The 19,315-nt window shown below is 38.0% G+C and overlaps 2 protein-coding genes across 2 annotated transcripts in view; one reads left to right on the top strand and one right to left on the bottom strand.

Moving 5' to 3' along the window:
- nmu (neuromedin U) overlaps positions 1-19,315 on the bottom strand; it is a 367,892-nt gene that overhangs the window by 243,384 nt on the left and 105,193 nt on the right. The window lies entirely within an intron of this gene.
- Positions 1-19,315, top strand: part of syne2a (spectrin repeat containing, nuclear envelope 2a) — a 103,949-nt gene that overhangs the window by 38,537 nt on the left and 46,097 nt on the right. Inside the window, exons 32-47 of the mRNA XM_077219692.1 lie at positions 591-746; positions 863-1,013; positions 1,161-1,319; positions 2,447-2,614; positions 3,354-3,455; positions 3,609-3,812; positions 4,856-5,287; positions 5,628-5,861; positions 7,070-8,491; positions 10,843-11,034; positions 11,418-11,573; positions 13,071-13,312; positions 13,957-16,006; positions 17,884-18,209; positions 18,592-18,736; positions 19,021-19,221. Of these exons, the coding sequence (XP_077075807.1) occupies positions 591-746; positions 863-1,013; positions 1,161-1,319; positions 2,447-2,614; positions 3,354-3,455; positions 3,609-3,812; positions 4,856-5,287; positions 5,628-5,861; positions 7,070-8,491; positions 10,843-11,034; positions 11,418-11,573; positions 13,071-13,312; positions 13,957-16,006; positions 17,884-18,209; positions 18,592-18,736; positions 19,021-19,221 (6,340 nt within the window). The remainder of the gene's footprint in view (positions 1-590; positions 747-862; positions 1,014-1,160; positions 1,320-2,446; positions 2,615-3,353; positions 3,456-3,608; positions 3,813-4,855; positions 5,288-5,627; positions 5,862-7,069; positions 8,492-10,842; positions 11,035-11,417; positions 11,574-13,070; positions 13,313-13,956; positions 16,007-17,883; positions 18,210-18,591; positions 18,737-19,020; positions 19,222-19,315) is intronic.

Genomic DNA, 19,315 nt, shown 5'->3' on the forward strand with positions numbered 1-19,315 from the left:
TTCAATTTAAATTTAAATTAAATTTAAAAAGGTGCTGGTCATGTTAAATAAATTAACAATTGCAATATACAATACAATATCAAATAAAATGCAATAAAATTAAACAGTTAATTTGTTATGTTATGTTAAACAATGAGTTATGTTATTTAAAATAACAATTGTAATACACAATATGCACGATAAAATGCAATATAATAATACAATAAATCAGGACTTCTTTTTTCTTTGTTTTGCACAAAATATTTTAAAGAATAGTTTATGCTCAAACAATAAAACAAGATCCTAGTTATGTTAATTATAATATACTATATTAAAATAATCTACAATATAATTGAAATAAACTATCACTATGATATATATAGACATGGACACAATTAAGAAAAATATCAATTCAAATATAAATAATGCTGTGAATAATGCATGACTTCTTTCTCACAGTAACACCTGCACTTGATCTGTTTCAGAGAGTTGAAAACAATGTGAAATGACTTCTGAGATTTTTTTTAAAATTATTTCTCTCTTATATATCAATTTATTACAATAAAGTAGATGATATGTCTCAGTCTCAACAGTGTCTCTTTCTTTCTCAGGTTGCGCTTCCTGACAGACATGGAGAGTAAACTAGTTGCACTACGCTCAGAGATTCAGGATCTGAGAGATACATGTGCACCGTCAAGCACCTCAGACACAGGCCTCAGCGAGCTGCAGGCGGAATGGGAAAACGCACACCGAGCAGTCACAGAAAGGTGGCGAGAAATGCCCGTGATTTATAGGAAAGCTCTTTGTTAAATGCCGTTACGCTGATGGAATTAGACAGCACATATTGCTAACTGGACACATTTGTTTCATGCTTCCATTTCAGTCTTGAGCAATGTGTCTCTCTGACTGAACTACTTAAGAAGTTCCAGAGCTGCCGAAATCGATTGGGCAGCACTTTACAGAAAGCAGAGCAGACTATTGGTGATCAGGCCTACTACATGGGCAAAGACAACCTACAGCTCCTGATCAGCAAGGTACAGGGCTTTCGGAAAATCCTGGGTACAGGGCTTTCGGAAAATCCTGGGTACAGGGCTTCCATTCTTAGTGGACAGCAGATGGCAGTATTAACTACATCAATTTAGTAGTATAAATGAATTTATGTATTTTGTGTGTGTGTCCAGGTGACCAGTATAAAGTCAGATCTCAGTGGTCTTGGGGACGGGGTGGAGGAGTTCAGGGCTGTGTGCAGACAGCTTCAGTCTCTGATGAGAAATATCCCTGATTGTGTCGATGCCCCATTTGAGAGTGAGGCTGACACCCTCATGGACCGCTGGCTTGATGTAGGTGCCCTCATTAATGCTATAGTATGATATATATATATATATATATATATATATATATATATATTCAATTCATTTGAGTTCACATTTGTATAGCGATTTTCACAATACATATTGTTTCAAAACAGCTTTACTGAAATTGCATGTCTACATTACAATTTAGGCCCTGTTGACACTTGGTATTAAGATGCGTTTTTGTCGATTGGATCTCAAGTAGACGAAGTAGACACATACCTGTTTACACCTGGTGTTTTAATCCGTCTCTTTTGTCCACTTTCAATCACTTTTCTTATTTCTTTGTGGGGAGGGTCTGTGGACGGGTAAATGTATGTTTAAATTTTTTTTTTTTTATCTTTCGATCTAATGAGCAATTCTTATTTGATCGCGCTTGTAGATGACTGAAAAACACACGGATAAGAGCAGCTTTCGTTTCTGCTCTCCTCGCCGGACGCTGTGAGTGTGTGTTAGAAATCAGGAATGGTGAGAGAACATTGTGCTTGGTACTTTTTTCGTCTTTAAACCAAACTTGGGTCTCTAGCCATCAAAGTTTAAATCATGTCTGGCTAGCGCACTTCCAATAATGTTTAGGCATTAGGTCAGTAGGCAGAGAGTAGGCGGTCTTTTGTGGCTGTTCGAACGCATTCAACATGAGCGATACATTACGAAAGCAATCCAGTCGAAATGCGTTTTCGACTTCCTCAGGAAGTGATCGAAAGTGGACAAGCTCAAAAGGTTTTAGACCCCGCTTACACCTGTATTTAGCGGTGTCCACTTGTGATCCAAGTGTCCAAAACGCATGTTATTACCAGGTGTAAACAGTTATCTGTTATCAGAGGTGACTGTCCAGGTAATGTATTTCAGAAATGTACAGTACATATACAAATTACTCAGTTAACTAACATCATATATAAATTTTAGGCAAAAACAATGAACTAATTTAAGTAATTATTACATGCTGTGAACATAATGATTACAATATTTAGAAAATGTAGCATTGGTGCATGTTGATTCAGAGTTTGCTTCATTTGAAGTCCTCACAGGAGTCATCTCCACATATATGTCCTCTCTCTTTCTCTCTAATAATATTCTGTGTTTGCATTAACCTGTTACAAATGCTCTTATTTCAGGTCACTGAAAAAACAGACAGTCATCTGGACAACCTTCAAGCTGGGTTTTCTCTTTGGGAAAAACTCCTTCTATTGGCTGGAGAGGTAGAGGGCTGGAGCACCAAAAATCTGATGACACTTGCTCAGTCACACCCCTTTCATACAGAGCTTGACGTGTCTGCAATGCAGGTAAAACCTTCCTCAGCTGGCAATTTTAGTTGTAACTTTCAGATACACTTATTTTAGTATTTGAAACCAATGTTAAATATTTTAGATGTTATTTGAGATGACTGTCAAAAATGAAACAAAATTGGTATCATTAACTTGTCATCAAGTGAACATTTATGGAAAAGAAAACATGATGGTGAAATTTACAGTATCATTCAAAAATCTTGGATTTTTAAAAATAAATTAGTAATCATAAATTGTAATAAATTCATTAAACGTGACAATAAGGCCATTTTTCATGTTAAATATTGCTATTTCAAATAAATGCTGTTCTTTTGAGCCTTTCTATTCATCAAAGTATCCTAAAAACTGTGTCAACAAAAATAATAATAAACGCTTTTACTGTTTTCAACACTGATGATAGTAAATATTTCTTGAGCACCAAATCAGCATATTAAAATGATTTCTGAAGGATCATGTGACACTGAAGACTGAAGAGTTAATGATGTAATGAAGAGTAATGATACTGAAAATTCAGCTTTGCATCACAGGAATAAATTATATGTTAAATTTTATTAAAATAGATAAGTTATCATTTTTGTTTTTACTGTATTTTGGTCAAATAAATGCAGCCTTAATTAGCATGAAAGTCTTTTTCTTTATCTTACTGACCCCAAACCTTTGAACAGTTGTGTATCTTTTAGTACAGCCCCTCCTTTTGTGATGTTTTATATGTATATTATATTTATATGTTGTACAGGATGAGCTGAAGGTTCAAGAGGAGAACATTGAACATTTCCATCGCAGATCTTCAGAGATCCAGGAGCTGCTGCAGAGTCATGAGTTCCCACTGGAGCTGCAGGTGATTTTCAGACAGATAAGGATCCTTTCGCAATGCTAATTTATTCACTTAATGACATTTTTATTTAAGAATGCTGTAATGTGTCAAGTTCCACATGTATTAACCAGCCTAGCTCATCATCATGTTTCGTCAAATTCACTTGTAAATTTTTAGGTGATTGAGAGCCAGCTGAGAAAGAAGATGGCAGAGGTGATGGAGCTCTTTTCTGAGACCAGTGATGTTTTCAGACAGCTGGTTGCTGCCAAAGGCCAGGTGGCATCTGATATCACAGATCACCTGTCCTCCATCCAAACTATTACAAATGCTCTGAGCACACTGACCACACCTGAAAGCCCACATGCCCTCAACATCACCCAGGTGAACATTTATATTTTAAAGTCAACATGAAATTGAAGTTGTAATAGTCTTTTCTTCCCTATTGTGACATATATCCAAGTGAAAACCCTTCTTTAACAAGAAAAAATTCAGGATTTTGTCCATGGGGAATTGATTGGAACATTGAATGGTTGTGTTTTGCAATTGCTATGATGTAATGTGAGTGACAGGTTGACTTGTGCCAGTAAACATGTTATAGGGTTAGTTCAAATAGAAAATTCGGTCATCATTTACTCATCTTCATGTCGTTCGAAACCTGTAAGACTTTCGTTCATTTTCAGAACACAAATGAAGATATTTTTAATGAAATCTGAGAGATTTCTAATATTTATCCCTATGAATTGATCGGTTTAGTCCAGATTTTCTGAAGAGACACGAAATTTTTTTATTTCACAGGCTTTTATTCACATAACATTGATCAGTGAAAAACTCAACCGAACCTGCTTGATGCACAAGAACAACCCTCATTGGTTCTTGTGGAAACTCAAACGTGCTACGTAACACACGAGAATGAACCTCATTGGTGCTCACACGTCAAGCAAACATGCTTGAGCTTCCGTTTACCTCAACTGATATCTGCGCACATATCAGTTGTGGTAAATGGAAGCTCAAGCATGTTTGCTTGACGTGTGAGCACCAATGATGTTCTTGTGCATCAAGTATGTTAGGTTGAGCTTTTCAACATTTATATGTGAATAAAAGCCTGTGAAATTGATGAATGTTTATGTGGATAAGTCAAAATTTTATATTCATCAAAGCAATCGTGTCTCTTTAAAAAATGTGGACTAAACCACTCAATTCATTAAATTTGTGATCTCTTTATGAACTTTTTGAAGTGTCAAACTAAAGTGGTAGTTGCGCAGCTCAACTGATTTCATCAAAAAGATCTTCATTTGTGTTCCATAGGTGAATGAAAGTCTTATGGGTTTGGAACGACATGAGTTCAAATTTTCAATAAGTAGTTTACCCCAAATTTTTTTTATTTTGATGTACTAATCCTTTAATGTAACCGTTTCAACTGACAGGGCTTATTGGAGCAGCTGCAAACGGAGACCAAGCAGGCAGATGCATTACTACAGCAGATAGATCTTCTGGCCAGCATTGCAGGTGTAGAAAACCTCCAGACACTGGCTGAAGATGGAGCCCACCTTCAAGAACGCATCTGCATAGCCAGACAGCTGGTCATAGAGAAGAGAGAGCAAGCAATGAACCCCAACAGGCCTGAAAATCAGATGGTCCAAGACCCTAAGCACATCAAACCTCAGATTAAAAAAACTGAATATACTGTGCCTGAGTTACAGTCTGAATCTAGGGCACAAGATGCTCTTCTTGAGTTGAAGGACTTCAAAGAGCAGGCTTGCAGCTGGGCCGGTGAACTGTATCTCAAGGGGGAATTTCAGATTTCTGAGGATGAGAACAGACAGGTCACACTTGAGGAGAGACTCACAGCTGTACAGGTAATTTTCTTGTCCTTCGTCTGTTTGTTCTCTAAGGGTCTGCGTCTTTAAAGTGGCCTGAACTGAAATACAAAGCAGTTTTATTGAGAACATTTTTAGTTTTGAGAATTTTGTTTCTTAGTAACTACTGTAGTAAGAGTTATGCACTGACGGTCATATACTGTTGTAAAAGGAACCTCTGACGCTATATATATATATATATATATATATATATATATATATAATTTTTTTTTTACTTTTTTTTTTTTTTTTACTTTTCAGTATTTAATTAGTTTTAGCCTACTAATTGATTAGTCCATGCGTCTAATGTAATAAGACTAACTTGGTGGATTCTTGGTAGGCCATAGAACAAGTGAAAAGAAACCTTCTGGAGGTTGAGAAACTGTCGGAAGTCCTGCAGACAAGCTGTACTCCAGAGGGTCAGGCTGCTGTCTCCCAGGACCTGCAGACTCTGTTTGGAAAGGCATCAGCCCTGAGGACTTGGGAAGGGGACTCTGATCCAGTTCAGAGCTCTATACAATGCAATGAGCCTCAGCAGCCTGGAGTATCCACAGAGGAACTCCATTCAGTTCAGGTTAGTGTTATGTCACTTTTGTACAGGAATTTTTTTGAAAACCGTTACGAATAGTTATGGTATATTTCTTTTCGAGTATAATTATCAGTTGCCTTATTATATCGTTCCAAACCTGTATGAATATCTTTCTTCTGCAGAAAACAAATGAAGATATTTTGAAGAATGTTACAACTTTTTTGTCCATACAATGAATGTAAGTGTGCTGTGCTCCAAAAAAAGCATTGGACCCCACTGACTTTCATTGTATGTACAAAAAACACATTTTTCAAAATATCTTTTTGTGCTCTGCAGAAGAAAGTAAGTCATACAAGTTTGGAATGACATGAGGATGAGTAAATGATGACAGAAATTATTTAAAGAGGAAAATATGCCACAATATGCGTACATTTGTTTTTGTTTTTCTTTGTGGGTCTGGCTTTGGGGTCAGCAGGACAGGAGTTAAGTCATTGAGTGTACTACTGTGGTGTGGGCACAGAATCAGTGTGTTCTAGCTAAAGCCTTCTAAATGGAGAGCCCGCTCTGTACGGACTCCAGGCCATTAATGTAGGATGCCACCTCATTGCTTTTAAGTGCTTGTTTTTTACTTTCTGTTTTGTAAAAAATCCTTGTTTTGCTCTGCTTTTCTGATGTTGCAGCTTATCTTAAAACTGCATTATCAGCATGTGATCTGCCTCATGGTTTCTCAAAACAGGTTTAAAAATAGTAAACATTTAAAAACTGTTATGCTCACCAAGGCTGCATTTATTTGATCAAAACAGTTCAAAAGTAATTATTACAATTTCAAATGACTGTTTTCTATGTTAATATATTTTAAGATATAATATATATTCCTGTGATTGCAGAGCTGAATTTTTAGCATCATTACTTGTCTTCAGTGTAACATGATCCTTCAGAAATCATTCCAATATGCAGATTTGGGGTTCAAGAAATATTCCGTAAAAGGGAAATTTCTGTCATCGTATACGTACCCTCATGTCAGCACAAATATTTATGGTTTTCTTCTTCTGTAGCACTGAATTGAAAGATCTTCTGAGACCATTGTAGAACTTTCCTGATTTAGTCTATTGAAAACAGGGCTGATTGAAGGATGCAGTATTCATTATAGATTATAAAAATGCCCAGGGATTGAAAAAACACACATACAGTACTGTATATTGTTGAATTATGTTATGTTCTTGAGTCATAGTATTAGTTTCCTTGTTTTGCAGGTTGCCACTGGCAATGTATTGGATGACTTGTATCTTATGAATGTAAAGATGCCCACAAAGGAAGTCAGTGGAACAGAGGATACATCATGTTTATCTTTCTCAACCCAACAAGCAACTGCAGATATTGAGAACCTCCCACCAGGCCATGACACATATGATCAGCAGTCCATGTCTAGATCTGAAGAGAGGGGGGAAACTGTAATATGCTCTTCTGATGAGCTTTTTCATTTTCATTCCACATCAGAAGTGCAGTTTAATGAAAACCATTACATTGATAATGTTGAACCCACCCATTTTACTCCAGACCTTGATTCCAGGCCTATACCTGAGAAGGACTCATCTACTCAAGCATTTGTCCCAATGGTTTCATACCCAGAAAACCATTATGCAAGCTCTGGAAATGCAAAGAAAGTATTTACCATCATCCTTGATGTTGATTATCCTACATTATCATCAGATAGGTGTCAGTTACTGTCTGGTCAAAATGTATCGGGCCCTGAAGACTCGTCCAAAGATAAATTCTCCCAGACAGAGGTGAAAAATCAACAGAAGAAACTTGAAGGCCAAGAGGCTAAAGGAGGCATTTCAGAGAAGGACAATGTGAAATCAAGTAGTTCTGAGCTACAGCCAGGACAGAAGAAAGTAATTCAGCTCAAAACCCATGAGATCATGGAGATTGACATTCAAAAAGGTGAAAAAGATAAGCAACATGAAATCATAGAAGCAGAAACATCAAGCCAAATGGATTTCCACATTGGAGAAGGCAATGATTTGGAATCTGTAGTTGATCAGCAGGATGTCACAATGTTGGAGAGTCATGATGAGGATGAGAAAAAAAAATGTGCAGAGCCCTCAAATGAAGCAAACACACTTAAAAAGCCTCCAATTGTTGCTAAAGGTTGGAAGAAGAACAGGAAATCAGCTGTGAAACAATCAAGCAATATCAGTAGTAGAATGCTGAAGACATGTAGATCTGAACAGAAGAATAAAACGGACTCAGACAACCTTCAAACTTCTGAGGTCAGGCTGCTGGACATCACAGATACTTCACTGACTGTGTCTTCAGACTGTGGTCACCCAAATACTGCAAAGCCATTGAGCACAGAAGACAAACTAACAAAAGTTGTGGACACTGTGCAGCCAGAGACCTTGAATCTTCTACAAACTGAGACTAAGGATGAACAATTTGAGACTGTTAGCATCTCACTTGACGGAGAAGCCACAGATAGTGTGGTCTTAGCCGCAATGGAGACTGTACAATCAGCAAATACAGAGGACTCAGAAACAATGCTAACAGATGCTTCGCCCATAATGAGAGCTGAATGTATTACACAAATCCTTACTACAGTGCCATCAAAGTCACAGCTCCGCCATGCTGAAGCTCAGAGGACAGATGATTCAGATGGCAGTTTCCCCTTGCAGGTAAGATTCACATGGATGTGTTTTTATAAAAATGTGACATCACTAGGTATGTAACGATTCACTCAACTCACGATGCGATACGATTCACTATACTGGTTTCACGATACGATTTTCTCACGATTTTTGTAACAAGTGATTCATTTAAGAAATTATAAATGAAAAAGTGTCCCTTTTATTATTTCCCAGACAAAATGCTGCACATTTCTTTTTCATTTTAAAATATATGTGTCAAATTAAAAAACTACATTGAAATTTAAAAAAAAATCCCTTCAAGGTTGTTTCAACTCAGTCTTTCTGTCTGTCTGGTCAAGAGGGTGGACACTGGTACCTTCGCACACTAAGTAAAAGACTATGTCAAATTAGAACCACATTTAGAGGGGTTTTAATTTTGTTATAATTTGTATCATTACACTAGCAAGAGTAAAAAACAACAACACACATTTAGAAAAATATGCCATTACCATCAATAAATTATATATATAAAAAAATATATATCCATGTACACATTTAGAGAAAGAGATAGTAAAATAAATCTTGCTCTCGCACTTGTCGTATGAATGCCTTTTACATGAAAACGGAGGTGACTTGTGCTTCTCACGGTGGTGATTATTATTAGTCTACGGAAAGTTAAAATGCCGCCACAGCTCCGATTTGAATGAGTCAATATCTATACTTGCCGTCGCCATGTGTTTGACGGCGCGTGCACACCAGTCTATGGCACACATGTTTCTTCCTTATAAATGCGAACACTAAAAATAAAATAAAATAAAATAAAATAAATATTTTGTTCTGTACAGACTGAGAACCAAGCCTTTTTCATCCAGTGGGTAGTATTACTTTGGTTTGCGCAGTGTAATTCACAGAATTACTAAACAATATTTTAGGCCTATAAAATTCAGCCCGTATAAATGTGCATTTTCTAAGCTTAGAAAATGGACAAAATTCATTTGATTCTAATCATAATGTAACATTATTGTGAAATTGATTTCTTTATAGGCTATTTGCTATTAGTATAGTAAATCCTTATGTTTTTATCCAACTAGGCTATGTGTGGGCCTTATGTAAAAAACGGGACAAATCGCTTCCCTTATTGATTTGATACGGGACGCATCATTTTACTTGTAAATAAGGGACAATTAGGTATTTTAAGGGACGGGTGGCAAGCAATCCTACCACCAATCCTACAATGCGTTGCTGCTGCAAACAGGTTAGGCTGTAGGCTACATTTCAGCCTAATTAATTAATTAAAAAAAGTAACGGACAACGCCGTAGTAACGGTAACGGAGTTAATTTATTTAAAAAGTAATGCGTTACAGTATAAGTTACTGTCAAAATGAACTGCTTTGCAGTAATGCGTTACTAGTAACGCGTTACTGCCCAACACTGTTTGTAATAGTTGTATAACACAGAAGTTGTGAACCTACAGTGCTTTTACTGCAAGCAGAAAATTATTTCTTTTCAATTTCCATTGATGCCTTTCATTTTACATTTTGCACCATTTACAGTCCATTTTAAGAAGTCATTTGTTAAAGAATATCAGAGAATGAAAATCATTGAAAGGATAAGAGAAAGGATTTTGAAAGCTCTATAATTCACTCTGAGAAAATGAAATGTATTTTCTTCTATTGGAATATGTAGGATGGCCATGGTTTCAAAAAATAATCTGAAAGATCTTAAATTATCTGAATATGCAATCCTTATTCCAAGCTGTGTAAAATGCTGGAATTCATTGTGCAATTTTATGTGCACTCAAAGCCATTTGTTCAACAATTTCATTGTTCAGAACTGTATTTATATCCTTACCTCTTATATTTTCGTGTAATTATTAAGCTGGAATGGCAAAAAGCATTTGTTCATTAAAAGTTACATGTATTTATATTATTTAATACATTTTATAATATTATTTTTTATATTATTCATTTGACTGATTCTCCATAAACCACCTTTGCACGTGTTGGCATTCTAACAGATAACACCCTCTACCCTTTATCATGGTTATATTGTGGCACGTATGCATATTTTTTATCTATTTGATTTCATATAGACGTTTTCTTACAATACAATATATTCAATGATCAAGGACTTGGCTTCCTTATACCAACTACATTTTGTTGGCATTATTTCTTGCAGTACTGTTACTCCTAAGTCTGTTTTAGCCCTGAACGCGCACCACGCCTTTTAGAGGAAATACTCAGTTCCCAATGGGGCAGCATTCCTTGTTTTTCTGAAATTGACTTGAACTGAACAGAACTGTGTTTCTCTTTTAAACGAGCTCTGATAGCAGGTGCACGCGGTGTTGTGCTGAACTTTTGCCCTGAAATATGAACTATGATACTTTTTCCTTATTGTAGTATGAAGAAATGCACAGAGCCAATTCAGATCCATCAACCAGGAACAAATCATCCGAAAACAGAGGATCAGGAGCAGCTTGCGAGGATAAAACGAGCCATGCGGAGCAGCCTACAGGGACACATGTGTGGGCCACTTTACTGAACACCATCACTTATATTCAGCCACCTCTGGTGACCAGTCTCAGTTCTGAGGTACGTATGTGAATACGTTATGCTTTGTTCTAAATTGTTTAAAGTAACAACTTGAAGAACTTAAGAAACTTTGGTGCATTAAACTTTTGGGCTTTTAACAGAAAAAAGAATTCAGGAAAAACACAGTTTTCATTTCTGTTTCTGTTAAGGCGAAACCAAGAAATACTTTTTTTTTTCTTCTCAAATGCAACTGACTGTTATCATTTAATCATCTCGTTTTGGTGTTTGACTTGAAGACCCTATATTCCCTCAAGGCTGGGAGGAAATTGCACAGGAAGGAAGGATTTCCTTTACTCTGTGCTGATTTGAACTGTACCATTTTCTCTGTCTGCGTTTTAAATTTCTCAATTTAGTTTCAAATTTTAATTTTTTTTTTTTTACAGGAAACTAGACCATGGAAGGATACCTGGTTTCGGAACTCATTACTCTCAGAGTCTGAGAACAGTTTGGCATGGACTGTCCTGCAGGTTTTCAGATGCCGGTACCGACCGACCCAACTCAGCATTGCCCATATGACTCTTCAGCTTGAAGAAGCTGAGGTACAGTACATTACTTCATTGGACTGGTTTCTCCAAAACCTCCAGCTGTGAACATCTGTTGACAGTAAAAGATGTCAGTAGTCATGAACCTACTAGCTAACCTAAAAACAGCCCAAACAATCCCTCACTACCTTCAGGAGATGTCTGATGACAAAACATATGACTTTAAATGAAGCAGAACATAATCAGATTTCCAAGTCACATAAAATCAGATTTGAGGCACTGATCATGTCAACTCAAAAGGTCAGATGTTTTTGCTTCTTTTAAAGCTAAAGATGATATTTGGATCTTTCAAGTCATGCAGGAGAACATTATCATCAGGTTTTACATCATGCAGCTCAAGTGCTGCTGTAATTGAAGCAAAAGCTACAAACCATACTAAAACCTTTTGAAATTCATGTACAGTACATTCATATTATGATGTTGATAATAAAATTTGTAATGGAAAAATGTTTTATTGCATTATAAAATGCAAAATATAAGCATTTTCATTAGTGGATTTTTGGACTAGAGGATGCCACGGGAGTGGATTTTCACTCCTGTCCCGTCCCCCTCCCATAGAAAGAAATCTTGTCCCGTCCCACTCCCAGACCAAAGTTAAAAAAATAATCCCATCCCATCCCGCTCCTGGTAAATTGACTCCCACTCCCATCCCGCTCCTGTTTAAACTGACTCCCGCTCCTGTACCGCTCCCATGTACGGCAATTTTCGCTTGATGAACGAAGCGATGCTTGGCTGATTCTTTCCCGAATTTGCCTTGCAAGTGTGCCTCTTCAGACTGCTCGTCCCTGAATCACTTGCGTACTTGACTAAGACTAAGAATGTCTTACAAGCAGCGTACATTGTGCTATCACCGTCACATTCTACTCTCATAAACTTAATTAATTTTTCAGACTTTCCGACCAGTTCTGTGAACTTAATAGACATGTCATTACTTCTGACTTTGCGCTGTAAATAATTTTTTGCCACATCGACTACTCCGCGGCTGTTAGCTCCCTCCATCACTGCTCTTTGAATTCCGGCGGTAGGCCGTGACAAAAAGCACTGATGGCTTTTGGGACGGCTGGGTCGGTAGGTATTTTTTAATTGCGTTACATTGTATGCTTATTAAAAGGTAACTACAAAATGGTGCATTTACTTTTTACTTTTTTTGTCGTCTTTGCTATTGGTTGATTTCCGCTCCCGTCTGATCCCGTTAACCATTTATCATGTACCATCCAAATCCCGTGATTAATAGCAAAGATGACTCCCATCCTGCAGGAATCCCACGGGAATCCCGTGACCCGTGGGATTCCCGAAAAAATGTCAGCCTCTATTTTGGACCCCACTGTACAAGAATCACTTGGTTCTGTGAGCTAATAGTTAGCACACATATTTTGACACATTGAGCCATGATGCTTATGCATGCAAAACTGGCTCGCAAATCAAACTTTCAAACTATAAGTATTTAAAAATAAAACTAACAAATATTATGACATTACATCCCTCCATATATAGATCTGCCGGCAATGTGTTGTGGATCAGGTGGCCAGACTGCCTCGGAATGAATCTGGTGCAGGGGTCTTTACAGAGCCTGAGCAGAGCATAGAGAGGAGTTGGAACCGAGTACTGCTGGATACCTCAACAATAGCAGAATTTAAAAAGGCACAGCTACAGCAGGTCACACAGTATCACAAGCAAAAACGTGTTCTCACGGATACTCTACACAACCTGGAGGTTGAGCTCAGCACACTGACACTGTGCGTATCCTTATTGACGTGTGTGTGTGTGTGTGTGTGTGTGTGTGTGTGTGTGTGTGTGTGTGTGTGTGTGTGTGTGTGTGTGTGTGTGTGTGTGTGTGTGTGTGTGTGTGTGTGTGTGTGTGTGTGTGTGTGTGTGTGTGTGTGAATTCATCTTTAACATAGCTCCATAAAGGCATAGTTCACACAAAAATAAAAAAATCATCATTTACTCACCTTTATGTTGTTCCAAACCTTTATGAGTTTCTTTCTTCAGTTGAACACAAAAGGAGATATTTTAAAGAATGTTCGTAACCAAACTGTAGTCTTTGGCTTCCGTAGGTCACAAATTTAGTCCTAGTCCTGTCCTGTCCAGATAGGGCTCTAGTGTTCATGCAGTATTTTAATGATCAACTGGGAGTAAATGATTTGTAATTGAATAAATATTCTGAAACAGTAACATATTAGAAAGCAAGGTAAAGATAAAATCAAATGTTTTAAAGATTTCATGTTGACACACAAGACCTTCCAAGACCTGTTGTTCATTGATGACTTTACTCTTACTCTAAAATTTGGAGAATAGTCTTTACAAGTAGGTGTGTCTAAACCTGTACTGGTAGTATAGACAATGAAAAGTAATCCCCATTTCTCTCACCATTTTGAAGAGATTGCATTGAAAGCAGCACCCTGCAAGCAGAGAAGCTGAGTGCATTCCTAAAGAGCATGCAGAAGAAGAGAGGCATACTTGAAGAGCTTCTACAGACATGCTCTCAGATCTCAGCCCATCTGGATGAGGCAGAGGGACCTGTGGCCTGCATTGAACCTTTTAAGACTTTACAGGAGAGATGGCAGACTGTGGAGTGGGCTGCTTCCAAGAGTCTGTGGCACGCTAATGTCTGCACAGCAGAAGTTTCTGGACTCCTGCAAGAGGCCAGAGAGCTGCAACGTGAACTGGATCTTCTGGAGAAGTCAGTTTGTCTTTCGCACAGCTCTCACAGACCGATAGACTGGCAAAGTGCACTGCATGAGACGGTCAGAAAGGCAGACCTGGCAGTGTTGACTGAGCGCTATTCGTACATTCTTGGGGTCTCTCAGACTCTTTCCTCAAGTCTGTTGGGAAAGAAAGAGCTTAGAGATATGGAGGATGCAGTGCAGGGTCTGAATTCTCAACTTGCTCTGACTCAGGAAAAGCTCAGCTCTCAGACTTCAAATGGCAATGATTGTTCACCGATCATTAGGATCATCAGTGACTATGCTACATGGGCTAAACAAATGGAAAGCAAAGTCAGTAGGAGAAGGAGGTTGTCCCTGTACCCTGAAGAGGCAAGTCACGAGGTCAACCACATGAAAAAACTGCAGTCTGAAACCTCTCTTAAGAGGTTTCAGTTGGCCTCTGTTTTGAACAAGCTTAGAGAGGAAGTTACAGGTCTCGACGAGAAGGATTCCCAAGCCATGTTGCCCACCCTCGATTCCTTAGAGGAGTTGTATGTTAAGATTTCTGAGAAGACTGAATGTGCGGTTGTAGAAATGATCAGAATGTTACATATTAGAGAAAGACTGTGGAAACAGATCACTGACAGCAGCTCTTGGTTGACCACAGTATTGGAAAAAGAGTCTGGTAAACCGGTGGCCTCTGAACCTAAAATTACAATCCCAGAATTGAGGGTTCAGCTTCAGGTATCCACTGAGGCTTTGAAGGATGCTGAGAGACAAGCAAAAAAATTGGAGTCTTTGTTAGATGAAACCAAGACTATGAATAATGTTTTGAGTGTACCCGAAAGCTTTCAGCTTATCAACAGGCTTACAGCCTTACAAGAAGAAGTCTCTAGAGTTGTGAATCTTAAGTGGGCCTCGTGCTGGGTGTTTGAAGAGCTCCTTCATTCTCAGGAATCATCTGCTGAAGAACATAACGTCATACAGAAGAGCTTGAGACAGTTAAATGCTGATGTCATGAGGCAGAAGTATCCCGTAACAAGAGACTCGCTTTCGGCTCTTGTATCCGTTAAGCACATGCTGATGGAGCTCCTGTGCAAGGTGCAGGAAATTCCACACTGCCCAGAACCTCGGAGGAAAGAGATGCTCCATGCTGTACTAGACCTACAGAAGAGAATACATCTGCTGGAGCAGCAAGCCAAAGAGCATGAGGAGTACTTCAATTCAAGGCAGCACATGGAGAACTCCAAAGAGGCAGTAAAGAAGAGCTTGTCGCATATTGTAGACTCACGCGTAGGAACTGACGTTAGGCTCTGTGTCTGTCAGGCTGTCCTAGTGGAGCTGCCTCTGGTGAGAATAATATGTCAAGAGGCCGCTGACCACCTGGAGGCCATTTCAAAAGATCTTTATCCATCCCAGCTGACAGCAGAAAGGCAAAAGATTAGTTTGGTCATTGAGCAGCTAGTTTCTTGGGAGCTCACAGTCAAAAACGAGGTTAAAACCCTCCAGTGCTCTCTGGTGGAGCGACTTGGAAGTCCCACAGACCTCAGTCCACTCACTGAGCTCTTCAACAGTGTCAGGCAGCAGCTGAAGAAAACCATCTGCATGGAGCCAGATAATAAGACTATTGATGCAGAGCTGAAAAAGCACTGGACACTTGTCCAGACAGTTGAGTCAGTGATTCAAATGTTGGAGGGCTGCACGAAAGGAGAAGAGGCTGAAAGCTACCAGAGGACAGTTGATCTTGGCCAGAGAACTCTTAATGATTGCACTGTGCATTTGGTAAGTTCCACGTGACCATGCATGTTAAAATGACTATCACCATGTCTACTTGACCAATAGAATGCTGCTTTTGTAACCGTTGTAGTTTTCTTCGCATGCATGTGACAGCATTGTTATTTTGAAGAATTTCTAATAGGGCTGCATCTTAAAAGGATAGTTCACCCAAAAATGAAATTTATCTCATGATTTACTCACCCCTAAGCCATCCTAGGTGTATATGACTTTATTCTTTCAGACAAACACAATCAGAGTTATATTAAAGGGGTGGTTGATTATGATTTCACTTTTCTAACTTTAGTCTAACTAGTAGTTTGCTGTTTGACAACATCTCCAAAGTTGCAATACTCAAAGTTCAAAGCAAATGGAGATATTTTCTTTTAAATAAATATTTTTTTAAGGACTTCAACAAACGGCTGGTAGGGACTACACAACATTCCTCCTGGGTTAGTGACATCACTAACCCTAACATTTACATAAACCCCCACTCCCAGGAATGTGATTTATAGATTATCAAGACAGAATATGCTAATCAATGACTAGAAGATAAGTACACATAAGCTACATAAATTCATCAACTAACCATTCTGAAATGTTGTCTACATGTTGTCACTTCTTCTTAAGTCTCTCCATCTTTGTTTGACTCCAGTTTGAACATAAAAGGCTAAACGTTTTTGAAATTTTCAGTGCATGTCTGTGTGAGTGCAGGCTGTTGTAGCTCCGCACCCTGTGCTGGGAGCTGGAGCTCATTTGCATTTAGAGGGACAGACACAAACAGTGCGGTTTTGCTCACCCTCAAAAAGTGACTATTATAACATGCTATATTAAAATATCTGTGGGGTATTTTGAGCTTGAATTCACATACACACTCTGGGAACATCAGAGATTTATTTTACATCTTGTGAAAAGAGCATTATACCACCCCTTTAAAAAATATATGGTTGCTCTTCCAAGCTTTATAATGGGATTGAATGGAAGTACCTAAAAAATATCCATATTTAAAACTTTATAAACCAAAATAACTAGCTTCTGGCAGACGGCCTACACCAAAAGAGTAACCCCTGACACGATGTATGACGTAGGATGTAGGAGTATTTGTGTAAGCTTTGATGCCTCTCGCGGTTCAAACAAATAGGGCTGGGAAACAAACTCCTCTTTTCTTATATTGAAATCTTCTGACATTTTCGACTTCCAATTCGTGATTGGTGCTTTGTTTTGCTCTATCCTCTGCACTTCCACGTTTGTCAATACATCAGGTCAGGGGGTCACTCTTTAACCATAAATCGATGCATATAGGCGTCTGCCGGAAGCTAGTTATTTTAGTTTATAAAGTTTTAAATGTGGAGTACTTTTATGATGGATGGATGAACTCTTTTGGACTGTCAGATCTGTCAGGACAGCCATTCACTACCATTATAAAGCTTGGAAGAGCCAGGACATTTTTTTATATAACTCCGATTGTAATCCGATTGCATTTATTTTAGACTGATTTGAACCAGTAACTCGTCTTTTTTTTTTTACTTCATTAAAAGAATCGGCTCAAAAGAGTAAATCATCATCATCATCGACAGTTGGGCAAAACTGGTCACACAAAATGCGTTTGATTTTAATAATAAAAATAAAACAGCTCATAAGAGTCATTTATTTTTTAACTAGACTATACTGGTCATGTCTGTTTTTGCATGCAGTCCTCAACAAAAACTAATTTGAAAGACATTTCTTGCCATACATATCATGGTACATAGTTTATATTCAATCTGATGAAAAAAAAAACACACACTGAACTCACATTCACAACTTACATCTCAGATTTGAAAGAAACACTGCTACATTGAAATATACCCATTTTTGAATTTAATTTTAATTTTTCTTTTCTCCAGGACAAACTTCTCCAAGCTCGGGAGGCACTGAAACATTACACTTGGGCTGTTCAGGGTGCAGAGAACTTTTTTCAGCAAATCAGATCCAATCTCATGATTCCATCTACTGGCTACAAAGAGGAGCATTGTTATCTTCAGCAGATTTTCAGCACTCTGGTTGAAGGTTTCCAGGCCCACTTGTCTAAAGTTGGTGCTTGCGTACCCCAGCAGACATGCCTCTCCATCCCTCTAACTGAGCAGCTTCATATCGAGGTGTTTAGTCACCTTCTGGTACAAAATGCCAAATTAGAAGCTCAGGTTCAACTCAGACTCAAGGATTTACAGAGGTTAGCCATACTCTATAAGCACGTTTTTGATAAGTTTAGAATTTTTTTTTATCAAAATGTATGACATTGTCCTATAGTTCAGAAGATTGTTGCATTCACAATGCTATTTTATTGTTGTTGATATTTTCTTATCAAATATGAAAATCATTGTATAATTGTTTTGTGTGGAGGAGGAAAATAGGGGAAAAAAATACATTTACAAATAATCAAAAATGTTTTCAAAAAGCTCTTTTTTCTGCCATATACTGTACATTACTTGGAAACATTTTCCTCTGAAACCAGGGTGTGAAACAATTAGTTTGAATGGAATACATCTATTTGGCTACATCTATCAGTTTTATTTAGCTGCCTTTAATGGTTCACTCTTTTTGCTACAATTTAGGTGCATGGGAGACCAAATTGTGCACATGAGTCACCATGAAGAAATGAACCAACTTCTCAAAAACATTGATTCTCAAATCTCAAATTCCTCAAGTCAGAAACCGACTGATTCTGAAGCCTGCCAAGAACAACAGCAGAAAGTAAAGGTTTGTGGTCATAATATGCCATTAATAGTCACCATGTAGAAGAACTTAATCCATTTTAGTTTATCATGCATGTTATGCATGGTTTAAATGCATTTCAATAATACCCTTTAAGCTCTTAAAAATTATTTGGGGACCAATGAAAACTTGCGTGGGAATATACTGCCCTTCTTACTCCTTAAATTCTAAGTTTTTTTAGTGTTTGAATGGTTCCTTGTGCTACTTTTCATCTCATAACAATGCTAGTATGCTAGATTAGTATGTGTTGAAATTGTCTTCATCTGAAGGTGCTCCAGACAGAGCTGAAGAATATTGCTAAAAGACTGGAGGAATTGAGGGAAAGCTGCCCAGGTCCTCGATGCAATGCTCCTGTGGATCTGATGCCGGGACATCTGTGGAGGTCTTGGGCAATGTTGCAGTGCAGAGTGGAATCACTCAAAGCCAGCACGTCTCATAAAGAAGCAGAGTGGAGAGACTGTGTGATACGTGTATGTAATTTTCCATTTTATTTTGTTGTATTTTATAATATAAAAAAGACTAGAATTTAGAATTAATAATATATTTAATTTATAAATCCAGCTT

This window comes from Siphateles boraxobius, unplaced genomic scaffold, assembly GCF_051911475.1.
Source record: "Siphateles boraxobius isolate OS27281-9 unplaced genomic scaffold, OSU_SipBor_1 8, whole genome shotgun sequence".
Lineage (NCBI taxonomy): Eukaryota > Metazoa > Chordata > Actinopteri > Cypriniformes > Leuciscidae > Siphateles > Siphateles boraxobius.